Here is a 26,210-nt window from a genome sequence, read left to right as displayed (position 1 = left end):
TTAGGTTGATGAACCTACAGGGTCGGAGTTAGTGTCAACGACGACTTTGGCAAGAAATCGACAGGATTTTCACTGACCGCTTTTAGTCGACCAAAAAAAGATGGGAAAAGATTGTCTTCCGGCCAAACGTCAGCACCGAGTAGATTATCGATCTGAGGTTTCCCAACAGAATTATGGAAACAACATAATATTTGTCTGCAGTTTTTTACACGAACTCGTTGTTGCCCAGCGCTGCCGTTACAACGGATACGTCATCGACAGACGTCAAAACATCCAGACGGGACACAAAGACAGCTTCGCGCAGGTGGCCGGGAGGCAGCAAGCAACTTATTCTCGGCTTCCACCGACTTAGAACTGTGATCGAGCCCTCTGTTGTACTGGCCTTTTGTGGACTTCGCGAGATGTTCACCTTGCCTGTGAAACCACCTTATGTCACTCGAAGCGCCTTGCGAAATAAGGCGCTGTGGGTATATCTCCGAGATCATGTTCCTCCTAAATCAATACGTAGTCCACTATTATTCCATACTTATTTAAATTATACACCTACCATGTACAGCAGTCCCAGGGATCTGAGGCAACGCTTCAGAGCCCTTGTCTCCAAAGCTGCACATCTCGCCAGAAGCGCTCCCCTGGTCGTGGCGGGTGACTTCAACGCTCCGTATCATACGTGGGGCTACCCGTATGACACCCGTAAAGGGGAGGACCTATGGAGAGAGGCAATAAATCTGGACCTGATGTTGGTCACGGACCCTGCCTTCCCAACCAGGTGCGGTACGTCATCCAGCCGGGACACGACTCCGGACCTCACTTTCGTCAGGGGAGTGGCAGAGGTGAACTGGACAAACCTTAACATGGACTTTGGCAGCGACCACTACGTCTTGGCCACCGTTCTTCGGATCGAGCAGAACAGACAACGCAAGTTCCGATTCACCGACTGGGACAAGTTCCGCAAGCTGAGAGAGGAGCGGACCGGGGAAGAGAGGCCCGACCTGGAGCGATGGATTGCAGAGATTCGTGAGGACATTGAGGGCGCGACCAAAGAGGTTAGCACAGACCTCCCGGTACAGAAGATGGACAGCAGGCTGGCGCACCTACTCGAGGCCAAGCAGTCCCTTCTGGCCAGATGGAAGGGTCAGCGGCTCAATCGAAGGCTCCGCAAGAAGATTGCCGAGGTCAACAGAAGCATCGAAGAGCACTGCAAAATCCTTTCCAGACAGCAATGGGATGAAGTTTGCAACTCGATTGACGGCCAGATGCGGAGCGGGGGGTCCTGGAACCTCCTAAAGCATCTGCTGGACGAGACCAACACCAAGTCGAACCAGCGGAGCACGCTGGGAAGAGCGCTGCATGGGGCCAGGCAAGAATCCTCGGACGAGGAGGTTATGGAAAGGTTGATCGCGAAGTACTTGCCGGTAGCCTCCGGTCCGTCGTCCCCCATCCCAGAATATGGGGGCGTCGCGAACCCGGAGCTGGATGCGGAGTTTGGTGTCGAGAAGATCCGGCGGGCCCTGCATGATTTAAACGGCAGGTCGGCCCCGGGTCCGGATAGAGTTACAAACAAGGCACTGAGGAACTTGGACGACAAGTCGGTGGAGTACCTGACGGACGTTATCAACAAGATGTGGAACGACGGAGAAGTACCGGAGATGTGGAGGAGGGCTGCCACCATTCTCATCCCCAAACCAGGCAAGCCCCCTAGTCTCGATAACCTCCGACCGATTTCACTCACTTCGTGCGTGGGCAAGGTCGCCGAACATGCTATCTTAAACAGGGTCTCGCGATACTTGGAAGACCGGGATATTTACCCACACAATATGATAGGCTTCAGGGCAGGACTGTCAACGCAGGATGCCATGAAGCTCATCAAATATCAAGTCATTGACCGTAACACGAGGGACACGAGAGCCATACTTGGATTAGACCTGGAGAAGGCCTTTGACAGCGTCTTGCATTCCTTTGTCTTGAGCCAGATATCTAGCCTCGGGTTGGGAAAGCACTTCCACGACTACACACGATCATTCCTTGCGAACAGAGAAGCCACTCTCAGGGCGGGAGACCTCGTTTCGGACTCGGTCAGGCTGGGTTTCAGAGGGACGCCACAGGGGTCTGTCATATCCCCGACCCTGTTTAACCTAACCATGATCGGTTTGTCGAGGAGACGCTCCGAAGTCGAGGGTATCAACCACACAATATATGCAGACGACGTCACCATTTGGTGTACCGGAGGCAGTGATGGACGGGTGGAGGCTGCGTTGCAGGAAGCCATCGAGATAACGGAGGAATATCTTAAGCCGACCGGCCTTCGGTGTTCCCCTCGGAAATCAGAACTGCTCATTTACAGGCCCAGGCGAAGGGGGCCCAAACCGAAGGGTTGGAACCCTGTAGAGGACGTCGACATCACTCTACGGACAAGTGAGGACGGTGTCATCCCCAGGGTGGACTCCCTCCGGGTCCTAGGTATGACGATCGAATCAAACGGCTCCAATAACCTGACGGTGTCAACACTAGCCAAGAAAACGGATAATGCCATCAGACTCATACGGAGAGTTGCCAACCGGCAGCAGGGTCTTGGAGAGGACAATCTTGTGAGACTGGTGCACGCCTTTGTAATGTGTCATTTTACCTACGTGGCGGCCATGCACAATTGGCAAAGGTCGGAGAGGGACAAGCTCAACACGTTGATCAGGAAGACTATCAAGAGGGCCCTCGGCCTGCCCATGTACACAAGCTCGGAGAAACTGATGTGTCTCGGCATGCACAACACGCTGGAAGAGATCGCGGAAGCGCAGGAGAGGGCGCAGTACGCCAGGTTGTCCACCACCAAAGCGGGTAGGAGCATCCTGCGGGAGCTGGGGGTTCCGCCGGCGGAAATCGAGTCCCGCTTCTGCGGTCTCCCTCGAGAACAGCGGGAATGCATTGTCGTGGCTCCAATTCCACGCAACGTTCATCCCGAACACAACGTAGGTCGGAGACGAGCTAGGGCCAAGGCTCTCCTGGGCAAAGCTCGGGAAGAGGCTCCGGATTGCTGTTTTGTTGATGCTGCCCGGTACCCAGACGGGACGGCGTTCGTAGCGGTGGGCATCGATCACGATGGGAAAATCACGAACTGTGCGACTGTTCGAACGAAGTCGGCCGAGTGGCGGAGCAGGTGGCCATAGCCCTGACCCTGCTGGACGACAAAAGGACCACGATCTACAGCGACTCGCGGACGGCTGTACGAGCTTTCGCCAAGGGCACCGTTTTGGAGCAGGTCGTGCGCATTCTACGGGACAAGGACATCAAGTCGCACACGATCATATGGTTCCCTGCACACATGGGGCAGATCAAGGGCGCCCCGCCCAACCTCAACGAGTCGGCCCACAGAGCTGCGCGAGGAGTCGTTGACCGCGTAGCTACCGGGTGGCGCGACGCTGAGGTTATGGACAATCGGGACCCTCCCTCCTCATATAACGAACTTACGAAACATTTTTACATGGGACGGAGACGATATCCTCCGCCACATAGGAAACTAAACAGACCACAGGCGTTGACACTCAGATTACTCCAGGTCGGGGCATACCCTAACCCCGCACTGTTACACAGAATATACCCAGATATACAATCGGCCAATGCTTGCGAGCTATGCTCAGACCTAGCTGACTTGGAACATATGCTCTGGTGGTGCCCCACGTTACACGACGGCGACGATGTCACGTCGACCAAATGGGAGGCTGTCCTAAGCATCCCCGATCTTGAAGCACAGCTATGGGCTGTCCTTCGGGCCCGCGACGCAGCAGAGAGGCTCGGCCTTTCTGTGCCGACGTGGGAGCGGCCCGCTACGTGCTGACGCGCGTTCCGACGGACAATAATAAAGTTTTACCATACCATACCTACCATACATTCTTCCCTCAATATAATAATGTCTACAGACGACACAAATCTTTTTTGTTTTGGCTACTCATGGACTTTGATCTCTTGAGACGTGTACTATTAAAGACTTAATAACATTATTTCAGTGGTTCCGCATCAGTGAGTTACAAATAAATGTTAGTGTTACAAAGTATATTATATTAAAATCAATAAATAAGACCCTTTAGAAAGATATAACTGCCCTGTTTCATACCGGAATAGAAGAAGTTCGAATTCAGAAATGTTTAAGTGTATGGTTTCTCGAATATTTATCCTGGAGCACACATGTTAATAAGTTCACCAGTGAACTTGTCTTTTTTGGCTAAGATCAAAGTGTATCTTATGAACTTCTTATCAGGTCAATAAATAAATATCATGGAACACGTTTATTAGGAAGTTAACCAATTAACTATGTAAAGTAGTTGATTGCATATATAGGGTATTTGAGCTAATTCTACTTCGGTTAAAAATAACTTTATACTATGCACTTTTATACTCCAGGCTACCATATTCTTATTAGTGAGGGAAGCAACTTCTCAAAAAACTTACCAAAACTTTGCGTACAGCAATAAATTAATAAGCATCTTTGAGGGTTATCCCCATCAGCTCCAAAGCCTTGTCACAAAATACTCGTTCCTTCAGCACTCAATGCTATCAGCAACTAAAATATACTACTATACGCTCATCCTAAACGTTAAATGCAAAAAGCTGCACGATGTAAATATAACACAGACTTCTTCGTACTATAGATTTCGTAAAACATGAAGAGAGAGAGAGAGAATAAACATTAATAAAAAGAGCACGCGAGCGTAGGTAGCTCCTCCGATCAGCAGTGGGTGGTCCCCTTAGTCCAGGAGTCCAGCGGCCTTAGCTGCCCTTCTCGCTCGATTGACCAGGTTCAGCTGGTCCGTCGAGTGGGAGCTGGACAGCGCTGCCTCCCATTGCCGTGTGGTGGGGTGTGTTATGGGTGTTAGCTGTGGTGTGTTTCCGCAAGCCCATACCATGTGGTAAAACGTTGCACATTGATCACAATGTGGACATTTATAGGAATACAGCACAGGGTGTATGGCGTGGTAAAGACTCAAATGTGGATATGTGTTTGTTTGGAGTTTTCGCCATATTACGGCTTCCTCTCGCGTCAGAGCATTATGAGGTGGGGGTAGTGTTCTTCGTGAAAGGCGATAGTGTTGTAGGATGTGAGTGTAGGTTAATGGTATGGGCTCTGGTTGGAACTGCTCGGCGCGGTCATCTCGCGGCTCCCGGTGTGCATGCGCTCGGGCGCAGGCGTGTGCCTGCTGATTGCTGCGTAAGGACTCATGCCCCGGAGTCCACACGATTTGTATGTATGGTGGCAGCTGGTGCGCTCCATTCAGAATGCGATGTGCAGCCCGGGAAATTTTGGCCCTGGAGTAATTTCTGCATGCCGTCTGAGAGTCCGTCAGAACTATGACGCAATCCCACTGCGGTCTCGTCGTGATGGCTAACGCTATCGCTAGTTCCTCTGCCTCCGGAGCGCTCACTCTGGGAACCGACGATGCATTTATTTCGGTCCCACGATTGTCGACTACGCTGGTGACGAATGCGGTTCTTCTTGCGGTGCTGGCCGCGTCTACGTACAAGACATTGGGGTGGTTTCCATACTTTCTCGCGAGCGCCTGCGCTCGTGCTTGTTTGGGTGCATGTTCCTGGGAATTGGTGAGACGTGCATAGTTTCTTGTATTCGTGTTGGGATTTTGGTCAGTGCGCTGGTCTTCCGTACGGAATATCCAAGACGTTCCAAAACGCAGCGTCCCGCTATTGTGCGTAGTAGTCTTTCCTTCTGGCTTACCAGGTGGGCCTCTATGACTTCCCGTGCGTTGTTGTACACCCCTGTATCCTCGAGGCGAAAAGTAGCCGTTCCGGGTGGGAGTCCGAGCGCTTGCTTATACGCCTTGCGTATCAGTCGGTCGAGTAGCTCCACTTCCGCGTTCCTTAAATTTAAATATGGTGCCGAGTACGCAATGCGGCTCACAATCACAGCCTGCACTAATCGGATAAGGTCCTGTTCCTTGATTCCCCTCTTCATGCCGGTAATTTGTTGAATCGAGCGCAAGATCTGCGTGGTCGTGTGTTGTAGCTTCTGTATGGCGTATCCTCCGCCCCCGTTCTTTTGTAAGTGTAAGCCGAGGATCCGAAGTCTGTCTACCTTGGTAATCTCTCTAGGACCTATTCGCAGGCGGATGGTTGGTGCCGGGGCTGTTGATCGTCCTCCTGAGCGCTTCTCAATTATGAGGAGCTCCGACTTCTCTGGCGCGCATTGCAGTCTGCATGCCTCCGCATAGCTTGCTACGACGTCTACTGCCTCCTGTAATGCCTCTTGTTGTTCTCCTATGGACCCTCCGATCGTCCATATCGTGATGTCATCTGCATACAAGGCATGTCTGATCCCCGGTATTTTCTCGAGTTGGGCTGGGAGTTTCATCACGGCCACATTGAAAAGTGTCGGTGACAGCACTACTCCTTGTGGCGTTCCTCTGTTAGGTGTAGTCTATTCGCTGTGACCTCACATTTCCTAGCCCTATTGTGGCTGTGCGATCAGTGAGAAAAGCTCTCACGTAGCTGTACGTTCGTTGGCCGCAATTCGTGTCACTGAGATTGGATAGTATGGCTTCGTGCCCCATGTTGTCAAAGGCTCCCTTTAGGTCTAGTGCGAGAATTGCTTTTGAGCAGCACGGCGTTGCTGCAGTCAGTACTTCCTCTTTGAACTGCAGAAGCACGTCTTGCGTTGACAAGTTGGGCCGAAAACCAAACATCGTGTTCGGCATCAGTTGACGTTCTTCGAGATGCGTCTGTAGCCTGTCTAAGATAACACGTTCCATCAATTTACCGAGGCAAGACGTAAGCGAAATGGGTCTTAGGTTCTCCAGGCAGGGCGTTTTTCCTGGCTTTGGTATCAGTGTAAACTCCGCATGCTTGAATTCCGGGGGTAAGGTCCCTCTGCTCCAGTGTGCATTTAAGAGTTCAAGTATTGCCTGCACGGTTGAATCGTCCAGGTTACGTAGCAACTTGTTCGTGATTCCGTCCAAGACGAGTGCCTCTAACTTGGACACAGTATGACCGACAGGACATGATTACCAAATTCCTTTTTTCTTTAGTGAAATTACTGAAAAAATATAATTTTTGTCTACCCTTTTTAAACCGGAATTATTGATTATTTTCGTGGAAGATTGTGTTTCCTATATACAGGGTGTCCCAGCTAGGATGCATCAAGGTTTAAAAATATGCAGATCCCACTTAGCTGGACAGAACCAAGGTAATGTTGTTTGCCGTCGCTTGAAGACACTGAGACTATTTTTTCTATTCCGCCTAATTAGATAAGAAGTCTTTACTAATTAATGAACTTCTCAAACATTATAATTAGATTAAAGTGTCTATGAGTAAATTGTAGAGCAACAGTAAAAACTTCCGATACAGCTTTCTGCTGCTCAATACGTGCTACATAAAAGTGTTTTCCGACCATGAAAGAAGCCTGCGAATACTTCCAAAATTGCCGTGCGACAAGCCACTCGAGGAACTTTGCGTGTGTTCGCGGGCGTTTTTCGCGCTCGGAAAACCACTTTTACGTAGCCCGTATTGAGCAACAGAAAACGGTATCGGGAGTTTCTCATGGTGCTCTACAATTTTCTGATTGCACTTTTCATCTAATTATACTATTTGAGAAGTTAATTACCTAAGACTAATTATGTAATTAGGTGGAATGCAATAAATGTAGTATCTCTCAGCGACGGCAAACAACAGTACGTTGGTTCTGCCCAGCTACGTGGCATTCGCCTATTGTTTTAATTTGTTAAATTCACGTGGGAAACTCTGTACAACCTCTTTTACCTTGTGGTTGACTTGTGACTGTGAGCATGTGGGTGCTGTTGAGATGTTTGGTGAATGTATTGATGAATTGTGACTGCGCGTAGTTGTATGTATTTGTGTGATTTGTTCCACTTTGATTTGCTCTATTATCGCTGCGGTATAAAGATTTGTGCCGAACTCGAAAAGAAGGCCTTTGTCAGACCTTAAAGCCTTTAGCTCTTTCCCCTCTTTCTGTAAAAAAATATCAATAAACTTTAGTACAAAAAGCAGGGTTATAAAAGTCAAATATATGAACCAAAACTCGCTACGCTACTTCGGAAAAAAGTAGAAAGAAGACACATAAAAAAGAAATTCACGAGAAAACACGACACTTAACAGCGCTAAAACCATGTGCACTCTAAAATACGCCCCACACAGGTGGTTTTAAAATGTTTCATGGCCATTAATATAGGCCATATCATTAGGGAGACTATTCTTAAATTTAATGGCACGTGGTAGGGTGGATGAATGGCAGGCAAGTGTTTTGCCAAAGGTTGTTGTTTCCTCAATAAATAGGCTCAACTCGTTATAGCCCGTTGCAAGATGTAGTGGAGATGGCCTACTAGCGCTGGTGTACTGATGAAACGGATATTTAAAAAGATATATGCCGGCGGGTTATATAAGTTACGCGTATTATACGGAATAAAATTGTAATTTGTGAATAGATTATTGCTCCTTGGAGCCAAGAAAATTTTGTCGTATAAAAAGAACAAGCAACGAGCACATAGTCAACAACCATACGTGAGGCAAAGAACGAGAAAAAAGACGGTTAGCCATGGCACGCCGTCAGGAAGGAATAGCTCCGACCTTATATCCACAACCTCCGAAACCGACAGTGCAGAAAGCCGCCGTACAAGCGGGCCGACCACAACAGCCAAGAGGATTTACTGCGTGCTTGCCTCAACACCAAGAAGCAAAGCCTGCTGCGAGACCAACCGCGCAGTTCGTGCCGCTTGCATTCCCTGACACCTCGGATGAGTTGCCGGAAGAGTACCAGGACCTAAAGGTTGCCATGGTGGACTCGTTCTACGATGCGCCATCCACCTACGCCAAGACGGTTGCAAAATCCGCCTCGGCGAAGTCGCCTCGCGACAACGTCTCGGCCTGGTCGCCCTTTCTCAAGTCGAATAAGAAAAAGACAGGCAAACATAAAAGACGAGCACGTAGGTCGCCACCTCGGACGTCTCCGGCCAATGTTGCACGGACCCACTGTCTCCCACCAACCCTTGGCCCCACTCTTTCCGGCTCAGTGGTGAAACGAAAGGCTCTAGCTGGCAGCACTTCGCCCGCGCGAAGCCGAGGCAAGAAAGCGGAGAGACCACTTAGGTCGCTCAAAGCTCCGTACCCGACTTTGCCATCGGCAACAGCTGCGCCACCTGCAGAAACCGAAACAGCTCGACAACTTCCAGTCGTCCTGGACCAACTCCAGTCCGAGGATATAGCCATCGGCTCCTTGTTGGTAAAGTCCACCGCCAACCAGTTCAAGGACGTGCCCTTCTATAAACCACCGCTGTTTTCTCGCGGTTCCTTCTGGGTCCCTGGCACGGAAGCTGTTCAGACGACCGGCTTTTACGAGGGCCCCGGCATAGTGAAGAACTACGTGCACGGGCCACTGGATCCTTTGCCACCCGACGACACCACCTCGCGCGGACAGGCTATGGCGGCATTTGTGATCGTTATCGTGTTCCTGGCCGTGGCTGCAGCTTGGATCAAGTTGATCGCTTCCCGCTCCAACCGCGCTGATATTTTTACTCATTCGCATACAGAGAACCTTGACAGCCTGTCTACCGCCAGCCGCAACGTGGACGACGTTGAACTTATTTTGCCGAGCCTAATCGTGATGCCTACACTAAATACGAAGTACCATTGGGTAGATGCAGTCATTCGAAACTCTACCGGTCGAGACACGGCAACAAGGAGCGTCGATTCTGAAGCTGCTACTGCTGCATAATAGCGTCATGTATGCCTGGCAGAAAATTTCATTTCTAATATATATTGCACTTGTTTCATGCCTTCAGGCTCTTTTCTCACAGTTTTATTTGAGAAGTAAACAAAAATAAAAGACATCACTGTTTTTTTTTTTTGCAGCAATACTCCGCGTCCCGAAGCAGGTCCGGTACTTTAATGTTACCTTCCCGATCGACGTAAAATGATGTGGAAAGTCGGCAGCAGTAATGCAGTCCTAGCAGGCAACCGGCTCTCAGCGCAGTCTGCAACCTATAACCTAAGCCTAAGGCCAGCATAAGTCACAAGCCCGACTTAAGCTTCCTAAGAGGTACAGCTAATGCCTAGCGTGCATCGATTAGTGGCGGGAGCGTGACGCTCCCATTAGAACATTCAGGCTTGAATTCCGTTGATTAATGCTCTAGACAGTGCAAAGGGGTGTCCGCTGTTGGAAAACCGAGAGCTTAACAAAATTTTATAAATGACTCATTGCCCAATTCGTGTATCAGGAGCTGATTCGTTTGCAATTTATTAAGCCTAGACATTTTTATTGTCAGAAGAAAAAATAATATGAGGGGTTGGTGTCAAGAATAATTGCTTTTGAAAATAACTGTTTTCAAGCACAACGATCCAGCATAAAGCGCTTCGGCAACAGTGGTGGCCTCAGGAACTATCTAGACCAGACTGCGTCATTAGCCCTGCTGCGCTTTGCCTTGGCTAAAGTTTCGGTGTACGACATCGTTTTTCTCAATTTTGTGTGCACAAATAGAAGCACACACGGGGTGCAGTTGGTATTGAGCACTTTTAAGGTGACTCTTCTGCAACGCCTATATATTGCTTTGCAAACTCATTCGTCTGTTTTTGAACCTCAGTTCACGCATTTCAACTTCTTATTGTTACTAAATGCGGCGATTGGGTTTGTCTGTGCGAGTTAGTGTCGAAATTTGCCCGTCGTAGCGGAACGAAAACATTCCTCCAGTCATTTATACTATGAACTATGAGGTATTATTACATACCTTCAGAAACACAGCTAGGCATTCCTTAAAGGCATTGAGACACCAAATTTTGAGGCTATAAAAAGCCTGCTGTAGGTTTCCTCTGTATGCAAGGACACTCAACATGAAGTGTCGGACACAGCAAACGTTTCAAATATATTTTAATTCGCTTCCAAAGAGTGCCTAAATGCTTCTTCTCGCGATCGAGACCCATCGCGAGTGCGATTGACACCGACGTCACTGTGTTGGAAGCGTATTGAAAGTTTTGTGACGTCATACCACGAGTGACGTACAATGAGCGCTGACCCACAGCACCGGGCAAGCACAGAGAGCCTCGAGTCTAGAATGCAGAGTAGCATCGGACGCAGACGTAGAGCCGGAATCCGAGCTGCCGCAGCTAGCCATGAGAAATGTTGGCGTGATTTTGTTTGCCTGCGCTGGTAGAGTACGTGTGTGTGAGAGCAGACGAATCAGCAGTGCGTGCGTCACAGCTTTGTGGGCCCACAGACTAAGCTTCCTAGACAATGACGTCACTGTTCAACTCGGCGCCCAAAAACCGAAACCGAAAATTGTTCACAAAAATGATGCGATAATAAATTATTTACAGAGAATATATGAATCTTGGAGCGTGAATCATGCTTCCTGGAACAATAACAAACGTTTGAAACAATTAACGCGCAAGCCACAAATTTGACGTCTCAACCATTTTAATATAGCAGTTGCGAAAAAGGGTGACAAGCATTATCGGTATATGCGCAGACAAATTAACAGGAAATCGCGATTCACAGACGCGCTATTTCGATTATAGGTTGGTTAAAAGATGCCCTTTGCACGAGAGTCTAATGGTACTTAACAACATGGAATCTTCGATGGTTTGCCCACTCTAGCTTCTGTTCTCTCGCTACCCCCGAGGATCCAATGAGCATTAATGTGCCTTAATAAAACAAAAGGCTCTGGTAGCTCTTCGTTTTCTTCGCGAACACTAAGCTTTGCATGCGGTGAAACGAAACGAGAACATAGGGTGGTAGTTTTAAATGCATGTACAGTGGCTGCAAGAGTCTTTCTTTATTTAGCCTCTTGTGTAGCAATGCCGCCTTGGACAACTTCTATGGCTGCACCAATCGGACAGTCGACTAGAGTGTTCGCTTTAACAACCGACAGTGAAAAGTTTAAAGAAGTTGCTGTTTTTGGGGCCTATATCTCTTTCTTGAGGACAAAAGGCTACTGCTGAGAAATTATTAGTGCTCGCGTTTGCGTCACCTACTTTGTGTATCAGGCTTCTGCAGTTGCAGCAAAATAATTGCAATGATATCGGTATAAAAACAACATCATTTATGTATAAATACGAGCTAAAAGTATATACGAGTATATGCGTTTGCTTTAAAAGACTGGTTTTTTTTTTTTACAAGAACGGCAACCGATTGGGCTACCAGTCCATTTTATGTCACAGGTACTAGGAGTTTAACGCTGTTAGCACAATCATCATCTTTCAGCATCGATGGCAACGCCGTTTGTGGATCGACCTCTAGTGCCCTCTCACAGGAGCTGGAGGACCGAGGGTTAGGTGCCGAGAAGTGCATTCGGACCTTGGTGTCCTATTTAGTTTTGAACTCTGCAAAAGTGGAGTCTGGAGGTTCTTAGAAGACGACGGAGCAGCGCTAGCTCATGCTGCCAAGATGACGGGCGGATTCACTAACGGACAACTGTCTGATATCGCCATATAGACGGTTTCATACAGCACCACCGCGCTCTGGCAACGCTGTGCGCCGGCATCCGGCGCCCCTAGGAAACTTCCGGTAGCGGTTCCTTTGGCTCGTTTTTGCTGGTAGTTGTTGGCTCGCGCGCTCGTCCTGTGCGTATTATGTGTTATTTTGGGGGTTTATCAATATCAGTGCGACTTGTGGCATTAACTGTGTTGCGTGACGGCGAGTAGCTCTCTGGAGCATTGACTGTTTTCGTTACTTTCAATCCTCAACGGTGTTTTCCTGGCTGTTGTTGTTGCTGGCTTGAAAATGCATTCCGAATCGTACATATCACCTGTGAAACGTTCAAGGAAGGGTTCGTGTTGTGTCGTGCCAGGGTGCAGCCTTCGCTCAGGAACCAACCTCCTTTCGAAAGTTCGAACATTTAGGTTCCCTGTCGAGGCTGACAGGAGAAACGCCTGGATAGCAGCGGTGCGCCGGGACAAGTGGCAGCCTACCAAGAGCTCCCAGATTTGCTCTGCTCACTTCATCCAAGGTACGTTACTACGTGGAGTAGACTGCATGCTATAATGCGGAATAATAAAAGTGCTACTGCGCGATTTTTCTGGCCGTATGTCGTGTAACTCACGCGAGAGCAGCTCGACTCTCGCCCCGAGCTTGCCCGCTCGTCCAGTTTGTTGCCTCTGCGTGGAACGCCATGCTACGAACATGAGTTTAAATTATTGTTTAGCGGGTTCCATGCTGCCGCCGTGTTTTTTTTTTTCGTATCTGGGGCACAAGTGCACTTCTGCAGCTTTACTACCATAGGTAGTACCTGTGCGCATTGGTTTATCATGTTTTACGTCCCAAAGCGACTCAGGCTATGACGTACGCCGCAGTGGAGGGCCCCGGATAATTTCAACCACCTGTGCTTCTTTAACGTGCACTGACATCGCACAGTACGCGGACCTCTAGCAATTCGCCTCGATCTAAATGCGACGGCCGGGGCCGCCCAAACGGCGTCTTTAGGGTCGGCAGCCGGGCACCGTAACCGCCGAGCCACCGCGGCGGCATGTGAGCATTCGTATCGGTATCGCAGAGCAGAATCGCAGAAAAGCTAGCGATTTCCGTGCATGCATGTAGGATGTTTCGGCCACATTCTAAAAGCCTTCACATTCTAAACGGAGGCCAATTGTGGATTGCAATCTCGTGCCCAACACTACAGGTTTCATTTTGTTAGAAGAGTGGTAAATTCTTGAGCATTTAAGTTAGTCCCATTTCAGTCAACCTAGGTGTCTTGCACTAAATGACTTTTGACAGTTATTTGTGAATGCATATTGAAAAGCAGTAAAAAGGCATATGACACAGGAAAAACGTGCATGTACACATGCACAGCTTACCACTTCATCCTCCATCTTGCAGCAATAAAAGCGCCATTGTGAAATGCAAAAACGCCCGTGTGCTTGCGTTGCAGTAGCACGTTAAAGAACCCCAGGTGGTCAAAATTATTCCGGAACCCTCCACTACGGCGAGCCTCATAATCAGAACTGGTTTGGACACGTAAAACCCCAGAAAGAAGAAGCAAGTGCCATTAAAATTTTTCTAGTTTATGGCAGTCCCATTACGTGCCTTGAAGGCAACAGTCTGCATTCATTGCATGTCCTCACTAATATGCTCCACTTGTTTTGCAGGCCAGCCGTCTTGTGATCCAAATCACCCGGACTACACCCCTACAGTGTTTCCGTATAGAGCACAAGGAAACTCTGGGCAGAAGATTGCAAGGTTTCAGCGTGCTCAAAGAAAACGTCCTTTTGAACGAGCAGACAATGTTGCTGATTCCAGTTCCGACCCTTCAACATCCACGAGTGACGCTAATGGCCTCTGTGACAGTCCAAAGATGTGCGATGGTGAAACACAAACAGAACTCACCACAAAGGACATTGCAGTTCTGCTACAAGAAAATGAGGCGATGAAGCAACGTCTGAGAGATATGGAACACAGCTCTGAACCTGCTGAAAAGGAAGAAGCGATCAACCTTCCAGAAATTACACGAACTGTGGTGATGCAGTCAGATAAAACTTTGAAGTTTTACACAGGGCTAGTCTCTGCTACAATGTTCAGGGCTCTGCTGCAGTTTGTGTTGTCTATTTGGACACCATCAAATACAACAAGCCTGGATGCAGAGCAGCAGCTGCTTCTGGTGCTCATGAGACTGCGTCTGGGGCTGCTCACCAATGATCTTGCGTACCGATTCGGCATTTCAGTAGGTTCCGTGAGCGTCATTTTCCATTCATGGCTTGATGTTCTAGCCACGAATTTTAAGAAGTTCATCATTTGGCCATCCCGACTAGCACTACAATCTCACCGCCTGCCAGCTTTTGAGGACACATTATTTGACAACCTAAGAGGTATAATTGACTGCACAGAAATATTTATTCAGCGCCCAACTGCTCTGGAAGCTCGGAGTCAGACCTATTCCAATTACAAGCACCACAATACTGTGAAGGTACTTGTTGTGATTTCACCTTCAGGTTCAGTAACTTTTGTGTCCAAGGCATGGGGTGGAAGGGCATCTGACAAAGATATCACACTGCGTAGTGGAGTGCTAGATATGGTTGAGGAAGGGGATTGCTTTCTGGTCGACAGAGGCTTCCGATGTGAAGAGATGTTTGCTGCTCGAGGTGCAACAATACTGATGCCCTCCTTGACAAAAAAACGACCACAGCTTTCAGGAGGAGAGGTAACAACATCAAGAAAGCTCTCTCGGGTTCGCATCCATGTTGAAAGAGCTATTCAACGACTGAAGCTCTTCAGATCGCTCCAAGGTGTGCTACCGGTGAGCTTTGTTAAAAGATCAAGTGACATGGATTGTGCAACAATCGACAAGGTGCTAGTCGTCTGCAGTGGGCTCGTCAACCTGCAAACTCCTATCATCAACAACCTTGAGAAAGACATTACCATGGATCATGAAGCAGCATGAACACTTGCTCCATTCTCCACGTGAATGTTATGCAACCGTGATAGAAAATACCTGTGGTGTGTTGTTCTTTCAGTGAGTAGGAGACTGGAATTTGAGAGAAGTAAAATTTTTATGGCACACGCTGTTTCTACATCACATGCCAAGTGACACCAAGACTATGTCGCATACAACTCAAGAATGAAGCAGTGAATGACACTCAAAGGGGACCCTCCAATCAGTGGTGTCGACCGACTGTCGTGACGTGGTTCATCTGCATGCACATGCCAGTGTGACCAAGTGGGCTTTCAGGTACAAGAGGATTAACCACGGATTAGCCGAATCAACCGCAACGTCATGCCATTAAGGATGGCCTCCTTGGTGGGGCATCTGCCACTTTGTTCTTCAATTGTATTGCATTGGTACGCTTTTCCATTTTTGCTAACCATGTTGAATATTGTCCCTTTTCCTTCATTCGTTTATCACATGTGTTCATTGCACTGAATAATCATTACTGCAGACATAAAGCATGAGGTGAAGGCATGCTTCAGCATTTTTGATATTAAAAGAAAGGTGTAGATTCATCAATGTCTTTCCTTCTTTTTTACATTTTACGCTATTCGTGTACAGCATGTCTTCTCAGTCTACAAACTCCTATTATCGAGAGCCGCCTAGACTGAAGCTTGTTGGGCAAGTTGGTTGTAGATATGATATGAACAGCCTGAAACCAGTACAGAGAAAGAATGGACATACAGCAATACGGCATCCGTGTTGCAGTGTGCTCTTTCTTGCCTTGTCCTGGTTTTGCACTGTTTATGCAGCCCGAGCAGCTGGCTTTGTGTGATGGACCATTTTTGGCGTGCATAAGCACTGCAAAGTGACATGACTATGCCAGTGAGTTTAATCAACATGTACCCACATGCCACGTAAACGATATTTCGTTCCACTACTTCGTTGGCTATATTTGTGCTGCTTTTGTGTCACTTTCAAATCACAGTTGTCAACATGGCAGGGTACCTCGTTCAACTATTTTGCATTTTTAAACACGACTTTCATTATATTGCAGGAATTTTACTGCACTCATTGTACACATCAGGCAAACATAGCACCAGAAAAGCTGTGAATTAAAGAGTGCTTCTATTCACTCATCAGAAGACTGGCTGTCGGTTTGGCATTTCGTGCAAACCCACGATGCTGGAGTGCGTTTTAGTTTCACACACTTAAGATGAAATGTGGCTCTACACTCTGAACAGCTAACAACACGGCCAGACTTGGCACCTTGGCAAATGCATGTCCTTGTAGCATGTTGAAATTGTTTGAGGATGCTCATTGTTTGCAGTTCAGGAAAAATGTGGTTAAAGAAAAAATCTTCTGCTTTCGGCCTTATAGTAGCCCAGAAGTTTTCATCGAAATAAATAACTTCAGTGGTTAGTGTACAACCTGTGAACACAACAAAGTATGCACGAGAGAGCTGTGTTGCTGCCATTTGAGACTGTACTTGAGTGTAGTAGGCGTGGTCTCTTCTTAGCTGCATACTTTCATTCATATATGGCAGCTGTTTTGTAGCAGTACTAAGGGATTGTCCTTTCAATGAGGCAGGGCACTTCACCTCCAGTACAGCCTTGTCACAACATTCGCATGACACAATGGCATCGGGAGACGCAGCAAGATAAGGCTGCTTCCCCATGACATACAAACCACAGTCGTGCAACTGAAAACCTTGATGTGCCCCTGACTCTTGAGTCATGAATGCTTCTTTGGCTTTTAGCTCCATTTGAGAGCCCCAGCGAAGGTTAAAAACATTGGGTGGCTTTATGTAGCCCATAATTTCGGCCACAAGGCCATCTGCTCCACTTCGGCATGCTGCCACCCGATGCATGACTGATGCTGTTATTCTGCCTTTTCGTTCTGATTCCCACCTTAATGATTTCGATTGCCCACGCGTTGACTTCTCAATTTCAGTGCAACATGCCTCTGCTAGCTCTACTGTTTTAGCTGTTTCTGTACTCATGCCCTCGTATATACAACGGAGTGGAAGCTGTGGCGATGACTGATCCTTGTCCAACTGTTGTTCGTTGTCCAACTGTTGTTCGTTGTCCAACTGTTCTTCTTGGGCAGCTGCTTCAGGTGAAGAATCTGTTCCTTCACTGTCTGTTATTGAAGTCAGCAGTAGTGTTTTTGGGGCCAGCACCTGTCAGCACACAAGCAGTATTAGTATAAATATTAATGCAACTTCACGACAGCATGTGCAAGCTGGGTGCACTGCGATGCAAACATTATTTTTCCTTTTTTTTCAATCACTGCCCTAAAGTAAATGTCATCTGGTATGTATTTATTCTGGCCACAGCACACTACAAGAGGCGAAGTGAACATGCAAGTGCTATTCACAACCAATTTATTGAAAAGATGTAGTGTACTGCTGTACAGATGGGTCAAGAAGCTAAAAAACTACAAATGATTTATATTCACTTGTTCCATCAAGATATTGCTTGCAACCTCGTCCAGCAGCATTACACAGGTATCCACATACAAGCTACATGTACTACCTACTTGTGGAAAATTTTTTTTACCTTGACTTGCTGCAAGAAGTTGTGCACTTGTTCATCGGTCCAGGTTGGTACGGCCGCTTGGGTTCTTGGCACAGGTTGGGGCACTGGCTGACCAGTCTTTGGCTTGAAAAATATTATGTCACTGACTGGTGCTGCCTGCATTCAGTTTAGCAGTCAACTCTTATTGTTATTAAGAAGACTGGCATGGCACGACAGAATTGCAGAAATAGACTGAAACCATTAGGACTCACTGTGCTCTTCCGTGACACTGCGTTCCACTTGCACGCAACTTCAGTTGGTGATGGATTATGCAACCCATACTTTACATGTGCTTCCACACTGAACAGCAAAGCAGCCACATGAGTGCAGCATTCTCCGAGGCTGAAATTCACAAGAGTGCAGTAATAAGTTCGTAAGTACCACGAAAAATCGGTGGAGGGGGGGACATGCAACATATGTATGCAAAGAATAAATGCAATCGAGGTGGAAGCTTAGGCAAGTTGATGCAACAACTTTGGAATAGAGCAGACACGGACAAGTAATGAAACACACAGCACCCCGTCTTTCTTGTGCGTGACATTCAGTGTTCCGAATAAAGAATGAATGTCAACACTACTTCACAGCAGAATGTCGACTTGCAATGACACTCGTGGTTCATATCCCTAACATGAACGCGTTGACGAAATTGCAAGCCAAATCTATGAAACAGCAAGACTGCTCCAGTCCCTACACTAACTAGCATGCGATTAGACGTGAGAAGACTAGTCTAGAGCGCTGGCGCGCTGTGCTGCGGTAGAAATAAAATGAAATATTAGCGCATATGCTCTGTTAAGGGCAGGGCTTCTTCGCCCGGGTTCGGCGCGCTCGGGTAGGTTACTTGCCAAAATGGTATCCAGATGGCACTTGCATGCTCGGCAGGTCAAACTGGGACTTAGCCTGCCTACTGTTTTTTGGACACGCGCGCGCGTCGGGGCAGTAGCAAATAATTAATAATTAAAAAGACGTCCTAGGGCCTTAACATTTGAATATAAGACGACTTATATTGCCCCCGGAAAAACGTCTCCCCAGTAATGCATTTCTGTTTAAAAGTGCAGCCTGCTCTAAGGGGATCGGCACCCGCCGTGGTTGCTATGTGGCTATGGTGTTGGGCTGCTGAGCACGAGGTCGCGGGATCGAATCCTGGCCACGGCGGCCGCATTTCGATGGGGGGCTAAATGCGAAAACACCCGTGTACTTAGATTTAGGTGCACGTTAAAGAACCCCAGGTTGTCCAAATTTCCGGAGTCCCCCACTACGGCGTGCCTCATAATCATATCGTGGTTTTGGCACGTAAAACCCCACAATTTTTTTTCTAAGGGGATCGGCGTAAGCATGGTCTTTGTAAGCTGGCTTTCCCACATTCTGTATTGCAGTGAAGCCTACTCAAAGAAAAATGCGCGCGAAAAAAACTATCGCGTTCCTCTCTTAAAGGCGAAGCCTTAAGCGTCCTCCAATTTTTGTATTTATTTACTTCGCATAGGACCGCACGAGCGCTTTAGATAAGTCTGTTCACCCTTCAGCCAAAACGCAAGCAGTTACGATATGTTGTGGACGATGCACTTACCCAGCCATGCAGGTGCAGTGAGCACTGACAACGGTGCCGTCGTCGTTAACGATGCACCAAGGGCGATATGTTTTGGAAAGTGTTTGGCTGGCCTCTACGGTTGCCGCAATGACGACGATGTCTTCTCCACGTTTGCCGGCCTTGAATGAGACAAGCCGCTTAACTTTTCCGCTCACAAATGCATTGTATCCATCGGTTACCCTGTAGTTCTTAAACTGTTCCCTTGTGTAAAAACACACACCCTCCACAAGATAGAAAAAAATGTCCGCTGTTGTGACTGAGGGAAGGTGTTTGGAGCCCGACGAAAACGAAAATCGCACGACATCATCGTCCAGCGGGTCGGGCAGCTCGCCGCCTCTAAACATGAGCTTTTGGCGATACCGATGTTTTGCTTCGGTGCTAAGCGCCTTAAAGTAATCGCTCGTCATCTCGACAATATTCACGATGTAGAATCGCAGATTCGATGTAGCAATCATAGACACGCCGGCCTCACGTCGCGCATGCCTTCAAACAACATAGCCGGAAGTTCTCCTGCCGGAAGTTTCGAGGGGCCAACCAATCAGCGGCAAGCGAGGTTTGTTTGTAAACACTGAAACCGTCTATACTCAGGCCCGAAACGTTTGTGACGCTTTTACAAGCAACAAGCCTATGTCACTTGTACGCTGTCACTGTAACCATAAATGGAATACTCAAGATTACCTACCGCTACAAGGTAAACCCTAACCGCATGAAACTTTTTTACATGACCAGAAGAATATATAGAGAAAAAAAGATGCAGTGGCTTAGCTCGGCTATGGCAGGATATACGTAGCGTTAGCAAAGGTTCAGCTGATTATTCTTAGCTTTCCTGGTTGTCTCCTACGCTCAACCGCTAATTGCCAGCCAACTACTTCGGGACCCGATGAGTCAAGCTTCTCCGTTCTTCTGCGCTGTTGAGCAGCATTTGCGCTCTCCTTCTCAATGGCTATACCACACTGGCAAACGCCAGTCAGAAGCGCAGCGGCTCCAGCGCAGTGTCAGACGGCGACTGCACAGCGAGCGCGCGCCGGCGCCAGTGCGTCTACCACGGCTACGACGTCACTCCTCTGGAATGCGCAGACCGGCGGCGGTGAGTCGCGCGCGGGGGCGGTGGAGTGCGCGAGAGGTGCCGGCTCCGGTGCGCAAGCCGTGTGACATCACTGATCTTTGCGCATGCGCAGCACGGCTCTTGATGTGCCGCGCGAAACGGGCTTGGCTAGGCCAGTGTAGCTAACGCTACAAAATCGGTCGTTAAGGAGAGACGAAATTGAAAGAGTGAAGAGAGCGACACAAAAAGGCGACTGCCGTGCTTCTCCCGCCCTGGGCGCAAAGGAGGTGTGGTCAAAGAAGAAAGGAGACTGCTATATCGTAGCACTATTCAACGAAGCACACTAAACAAACTGGTTTATTGTGGGCGAACTTGTGCCCGGAAACGTAAGACTAAAACACATTCACACAATTGGCAAGCAAAGTTAACAAGATCCCGTTTCACAGTCCACCACGTCCGTAGATTGAGCACACGCGCAGCCGCGTGCGCGCACGAGAGACACGCGCTGTCTCGCCATGCGCGAGGCGTTGCTGGCGTTCTTCTAACGGCGGTGCGATGAGACGCACTAGAAGGATACTTTGCCAGACTGATCGTAACTGGCACGATCGATAGCCAGAGTGATCGTAACTGGCACGTAATATGCGACTTTTTGAGACGTTAGCGGAGCGCATGACAACGTGGATCGCAACATTTTGTGGGACATTCTGGAAGGGTAAGGCTTAGGCAGCGACTCTTTACAGCTTTTGAGGGACATTTACCTACAAAATACCATTTGCGTTAAATGGGAAGGAATGAGGAGCGAGGAGAAAGTTGATATCACCAAGGGACTGAGGCAAGCGGTATCCTTTATTCCCGCAGCTGTTTATGATGTACGTGGTAAGGATGGAAAGGGTGCTGGAGCAAATCAATATCGGGTTTAATATCTCATACAAACAGGCACCAGGTACGATAATAGAGCAGCAGCTTCCAGGTTTGTTTTATGCGGACGACATTGTGTTGCCTGCTAGCAGGCAAAGTGATACGCAACGTGTGGCTAATATCTGTGGACATGAAGGTGAGAACTTAGGATTGAAATTTAGCACTATAAGAATCAGATTTCATAGTATTCAATGAAAACGGTTAACAGACAGCGTCAATACAGGAACAGGAAATATCTCGAGTAATAGAAAACAAATAGCTTTGTGTACGCATAAATTAAGCCAATATATGTACGGAAACACAGGGAAGACCAATAATATCAAAAGGGAAGAGAAATGCCGCTATAATCAAACACAGAGCGCTATAGAATAAAATACGTACGAGATGCTCCAGGGCATGTGAAAAAAATGTAATGGTTCTGGGGCTTACATTTGGAAACGCGGTTGTTTGCTTGAAGCCAGAGGTACAATCAGGACTCGATGACAACCAAAGGTCAGTGCGACGCCTAGCATTGGGCGCTTAAGGGAGAACTACAAATGAAGCTGTAAAGGGTGATATTGGCTGGACAACATTTGAAGTGAAAGAAGGTCACAATAAATTTACTTTCGAAGAACGGCTAAGGGATATGAAAGTGAATTGGTTGCGAGCGTGTTCATGCATTTGTACAGGAAACATATTGACTTACAGTGGATGAAAAGAACTAGGAAGCTTACCAGCAAGTATGCGACTGGTATAGTAATCAACATGGCAACAAAGAACGTCAACCGGAAAGTCAGAGAGGTACAGGCAATCTCCTGGGTGGCGGCAATGAAAATAAGCCTTCCATGAGTAACTAAGAGGTAGACAAAAAATCGAGCAAAAACAAATTATGATAACTCAAAGGGAAGCGCTTTGCTTTGGCGACGCGATTAGGATGTCTTAGAAAGCGTAGCTACAAAGCGAGGTACACCAACGAAGGTGAAGCATGTGCGTGGTGCGACAAAGCTAGGGAAACAATGGAAGATGGTTCGTTGCAATGTGAACCCAGCTGCCGGTTTAGGCACCGCTGGCCACCATGAAGCAGGGGGAAGGTGAACATGGCCCCGAAAGAAGTTCGCAAAAGTCGATGGGGGGGGGGGTCAGTGGCAGTGAAGTACGGCGACCACAAACAACGGGAGCGTACAACAACAAAGTACCTAATAGTGTATGTGTGCGTGCGTGCGTGCGTGTGTGTGTGTGTGTGTGTGCGTGCGTGCGCGCGTGCGTTTAGGGAGCGGGGGTCTAAAGGAGGTAGGCCGTTCGTCGAAATAAAAACAAGAGCTTGGTGGCGCCACCCACCGACCCATTTCAAAGGGGACACTCGTAGCGTCCATCCATCCACCCTGCGCGAGGCCGGTGCAAAAGCGACGTGTTGCCTCCGCGACGGGGCCGTGAAAGTCCAAGCACTCGGCATCAGCTCAATTGCCAGGATACCTTTTTCCCCTGACACGGCTCTTCACCGAACCCTAGGAGATGGATGGTCCAACCCCCATGTGCTCGGGTCCCTGATGTGGCGACACAGCAAATGCCTGCAAGCCAAAGACACGTTTGCGGCATAAACAAAAGTGCATGTGGGATTTTGAGAGAGTAGGCGCTACAGAAACTAACCTTCACATTTTACTACATTAGGGAAAATAAAGCGAAAACATTAAAATAATAATCAAATGCGTTGTTCATCCCGATGCGTCGCAGTAATATGTACTCTCATATTACCTCCGATCTGCTTATAAGTTTGCTTCCAGCTACCTGCGTTCAAATTGTAAGAAACTTTTACATGATTTTGGGCAATCCTTTCCTGTGGGTATGAGCTATGCTTGAGTATGTGAAGTAGTCGAAGAAGAAGAAAACTTCACACAAGACAAGCGAACTATGCCGGTGGGTCCTTTTCATGTAACCTTTTATTTGGTTCACGATATGAATCACAGTGAATAGTCTTTGCCGCAAAAAGCCATTTTTTTGTAGTTTCTCCCGGAATGATTATTTTGCGAAAGCAGCCGCACTGTCACCAGAAAGCTTAAAAGACCTAAAGAAAGCCTATGCCAAGGGCCCTATGACGTAAAGCTATTCAACACTCTATTACACTTCTGCAACTAGCCCTCCACGATTGGCCAAAAATGTTTCGGACAACCCCAACTTCGCCTGTCTGTCACGCAACGCGACGAAAACCGTCATAACTCTCTATCGTTGACTATGATTATGCATTATTAGGCCAAACAAATAAAAAAATGAGCATTTTCGATTCTGTGAACGATTCGCCCTTTTCGCCATTAACCCCACGCTAGTGGTCAAAATTTGCCGGGCCATGCCAATTTAGCCTGATTCTCCCGTGACGTCTCACAACCACGAAAATTCATGACGTCAAAGTGACGGGCACGCATTAAAGATGCATTATTATGCAGAACAAAACTGAACTTCTTTCAGAATAGCCGGAGACTGCCCCGTTCCGAAAGAAATTAAATGTGGTTGCCCGCCGACCGCTCTGGCCCTGTCTGCTCAGAGCGGCCGGGCAGAATGAATTTCTAAGCGTATAATAAACATGGTAGTATAAAGTATACGACATCGCTCTAGCAACTCTTTGCTGAGGATACGTCTTAGCGCAATTTTAACCTTTTGTTGCACGCTGAATCGATGTTCGACCTGCCAACGTAATCTAAGCAAAGGAAGCGCACCAAGACTCCAGCACCGCCCTCCTCATCCGGTTTTCTACTTTCACTGCGTTTGCTTGAACTTACCGAAATCCTCTCCACTTCTCATCTCCATCTCTCTCCATCAAGTTATCAGCCAACTTGATAAGAAAAAATGTCATAGTAGGCAATGCTATTCGCTATGAAAGCAAACAAACGTTAACCTCTTATGAACGAGGAGATCGTTTGATTGGGCTGTTCAAACAACGCTGCGTGTCCCCTTCCGCTGCTTGCGTCGATGGTTACGTAAAGTTGTGGTCAGGGGTGCTATGGGCAGGAATGCGTCGAGTTTCTCGTTCTCGTTGGCGCGAGGTTTACTCGAGTTTGCTCGATGGCAGTCAGTGAACGGAGGTAGCAAGGAACGTGCAAAAACAGCAAGCAAAAAGAAATGTCGATCTTATAAGCGGATACATTCTACAGGGTCGCACGCACGAGGGAGTTCACACGGTGAGCAGTCACCAGGGGCGCTTCAGTGCTATGTTCGATAAAGTCAGTCATGACAATGATCTGTTCATCATGATCATCATCAGCCTATATTTTATTTTATGTCCACTGCAGGACGAAGGCGTCTCCCTGCGATCTCCAATTACCCCTGTCTTGCGCTAGCTTTTTCCAACTTGCGCCTGCAAATTTCCTAACTTCATCATCCCATCTGGTTTTCTGCCGACCTCGACTGCGCTTCCCTTCTCTTGGTATCCATTCTGTAACCCTAATGATCCACCGGTTATCCATCCTACGCCTTACATGGCCTGCCCAGCTCCATTTCTTCCGCTTAATGTCAACTAGAATATCGGCTATCCCCGTTTGTTCTCTGATCCACACCGCTCTCTTCCTGTCTCCTAACGTTAGTCCTAAGATTTTTCGTTCCATCGCTCTTTGTGCGGTCCTTAACTTGTTCTCGAGCCTCTATGTTAACCTACAAGTTTCTGCCCCATATGTTAGTACCGGTAGAGTGCAATGATTGTACACTTTCCTTTTTAACGACAGTGGTAAGCTCCCAGTCAGGCTTTGGCAATGCCTGCCGTGTGCACTCCAACCCAATTTATTCTTCTGTAAATTTCCTTCTCTTGATCAGGGTCCCCTGTGAGTAATTTACCTAGATAAACGTCCTCCTTTACAGACTCTAGAGGCTGACTAGCGATCCTGAATTCTTGTTTCCATGCCAGGCTATTGAACATTATCTTTGTCTTTTGCATGTTCATCTTCAACCCAATTCTTATACTTTCTCAATTAAGGTCATCAATCAATTGTTGTAATTCGTCTGCATTGCTGCTGAATAGGACAATGTCATCTGCAAACCGAAGATTGCTTAGATATTCGCCGTTGATCCGCACTCCTCAGCCTTCCCAGTCTAAGAGCTTGAAAACTTCATGTAAGCATGCAGTGAATAGCATTGGAGAGATTGTGTCTCCTTGCCTGACCCCTTTCCTTATAGGTAACTGTCTACTTTTCTTGTGGAGAACCAAGGTAGCTATGGAATTCTTGCAGATGTTTGCTAAGATATTCACGTATGCCTCCTGTACTCCTTGATTACGCAATGCCTCTATGACTGCTGGTATCTCTACTGAATCAAATGCTTTTTCATAATCTATGAAAGCCATATGGAGAGGTTGATTGTACTCCGCAGATTTCTCGATTCATTGATTGATGACATGGATATGATCCATCGTAGAATATGCCTTCCTGAAGCCAGCCTGTTCTCTTGGTTGGCTGAAGTCAAGTGCTGCCCTGATTCTATTGGAAATTATCTTGGTGAATATTTTATACAATACTGAAAGCAAGTTAATGGGTCTATAATTCTTCAATTCTTTAACGTCTTCCTTCTTATGGATTAGTATAATGTTGGCGTTCTTCCTGCTCTCTGGTACACTTGAAGTTGTGAGGCATTGCGTATAAAGGGCCGCAAGCTTTTCAAGCATGATATCTCCTGCATCTTTGATTAAATCTACTGTTATTACATCTTCTCCAGCAGCTTTTCTCCTGGTCATTTCTTTCAATGCCCTTATAATTTCATCCCTAACTATA

The 26,210-nt window shown here is 47.6% G+C and overlaps 1 protein-coding gene across 1 annotated transcript; it reads left to right on the top strand.

Moving 5' to 3' along the window:
* Window positions 1-12,458: 12,458 nt before the first annotated feature.
* On the top strand, window positions 12,459-15,371 carry LOC119444736 (uncharacterized). Its single transcript, XM_037709088.2, has 2 exons — window positions 12,459-12,947; window positions 14,083-15,371. The coding sequence occupies exons 1-2, from the start codon at window positions 12,722-12,724 to the stop codon at window positions 15,369-15,371; spliced, it is 1,515 nt and encodes a 504-aa protein (XP_037565016.1). The 5' UTR covers window positions 12,459-12,721.
* Window positions 15,372-26,210: the final 10,839 nt, after the last annotated feature.

The sequence above is a fragment of the Dermacentor silvarum genome, chromosome 3 (assembly GCF_013339745.2).
Source record: "Dermacentor silvarum isolate Dsil-2018 chromosome 3, BIME_Dsil_1.4, whole genome shotgun sequence".
Taxonomy (NCBI): Eukaryota; Metazoa; Arthropoda; class Arachnida; order Ixodida; family Ixodidae; genus Dermacentor; species Dermacentor silvarum.
This window is presented reverse-complemented; position numbering and strand designations above follow the sequence as displayed.

Bases quoted from the DNA above. Each gene is read 5' to 3' on its own strand.
- LOC119444736 (XM_037709088.2), top strand. From the start codon at position 12,722: ATGCATTCCGAATCGTACATATCACCTGTGAAACGTTCAAGGAAGGGT. The intron at 12,948-14,082 runs GTACGTTACTAC...CTTGTTTTGCAG, and splicing joins CTCTGCTCACTTCATCCAAG to GCCAGCCGTCTTGTGATCCA.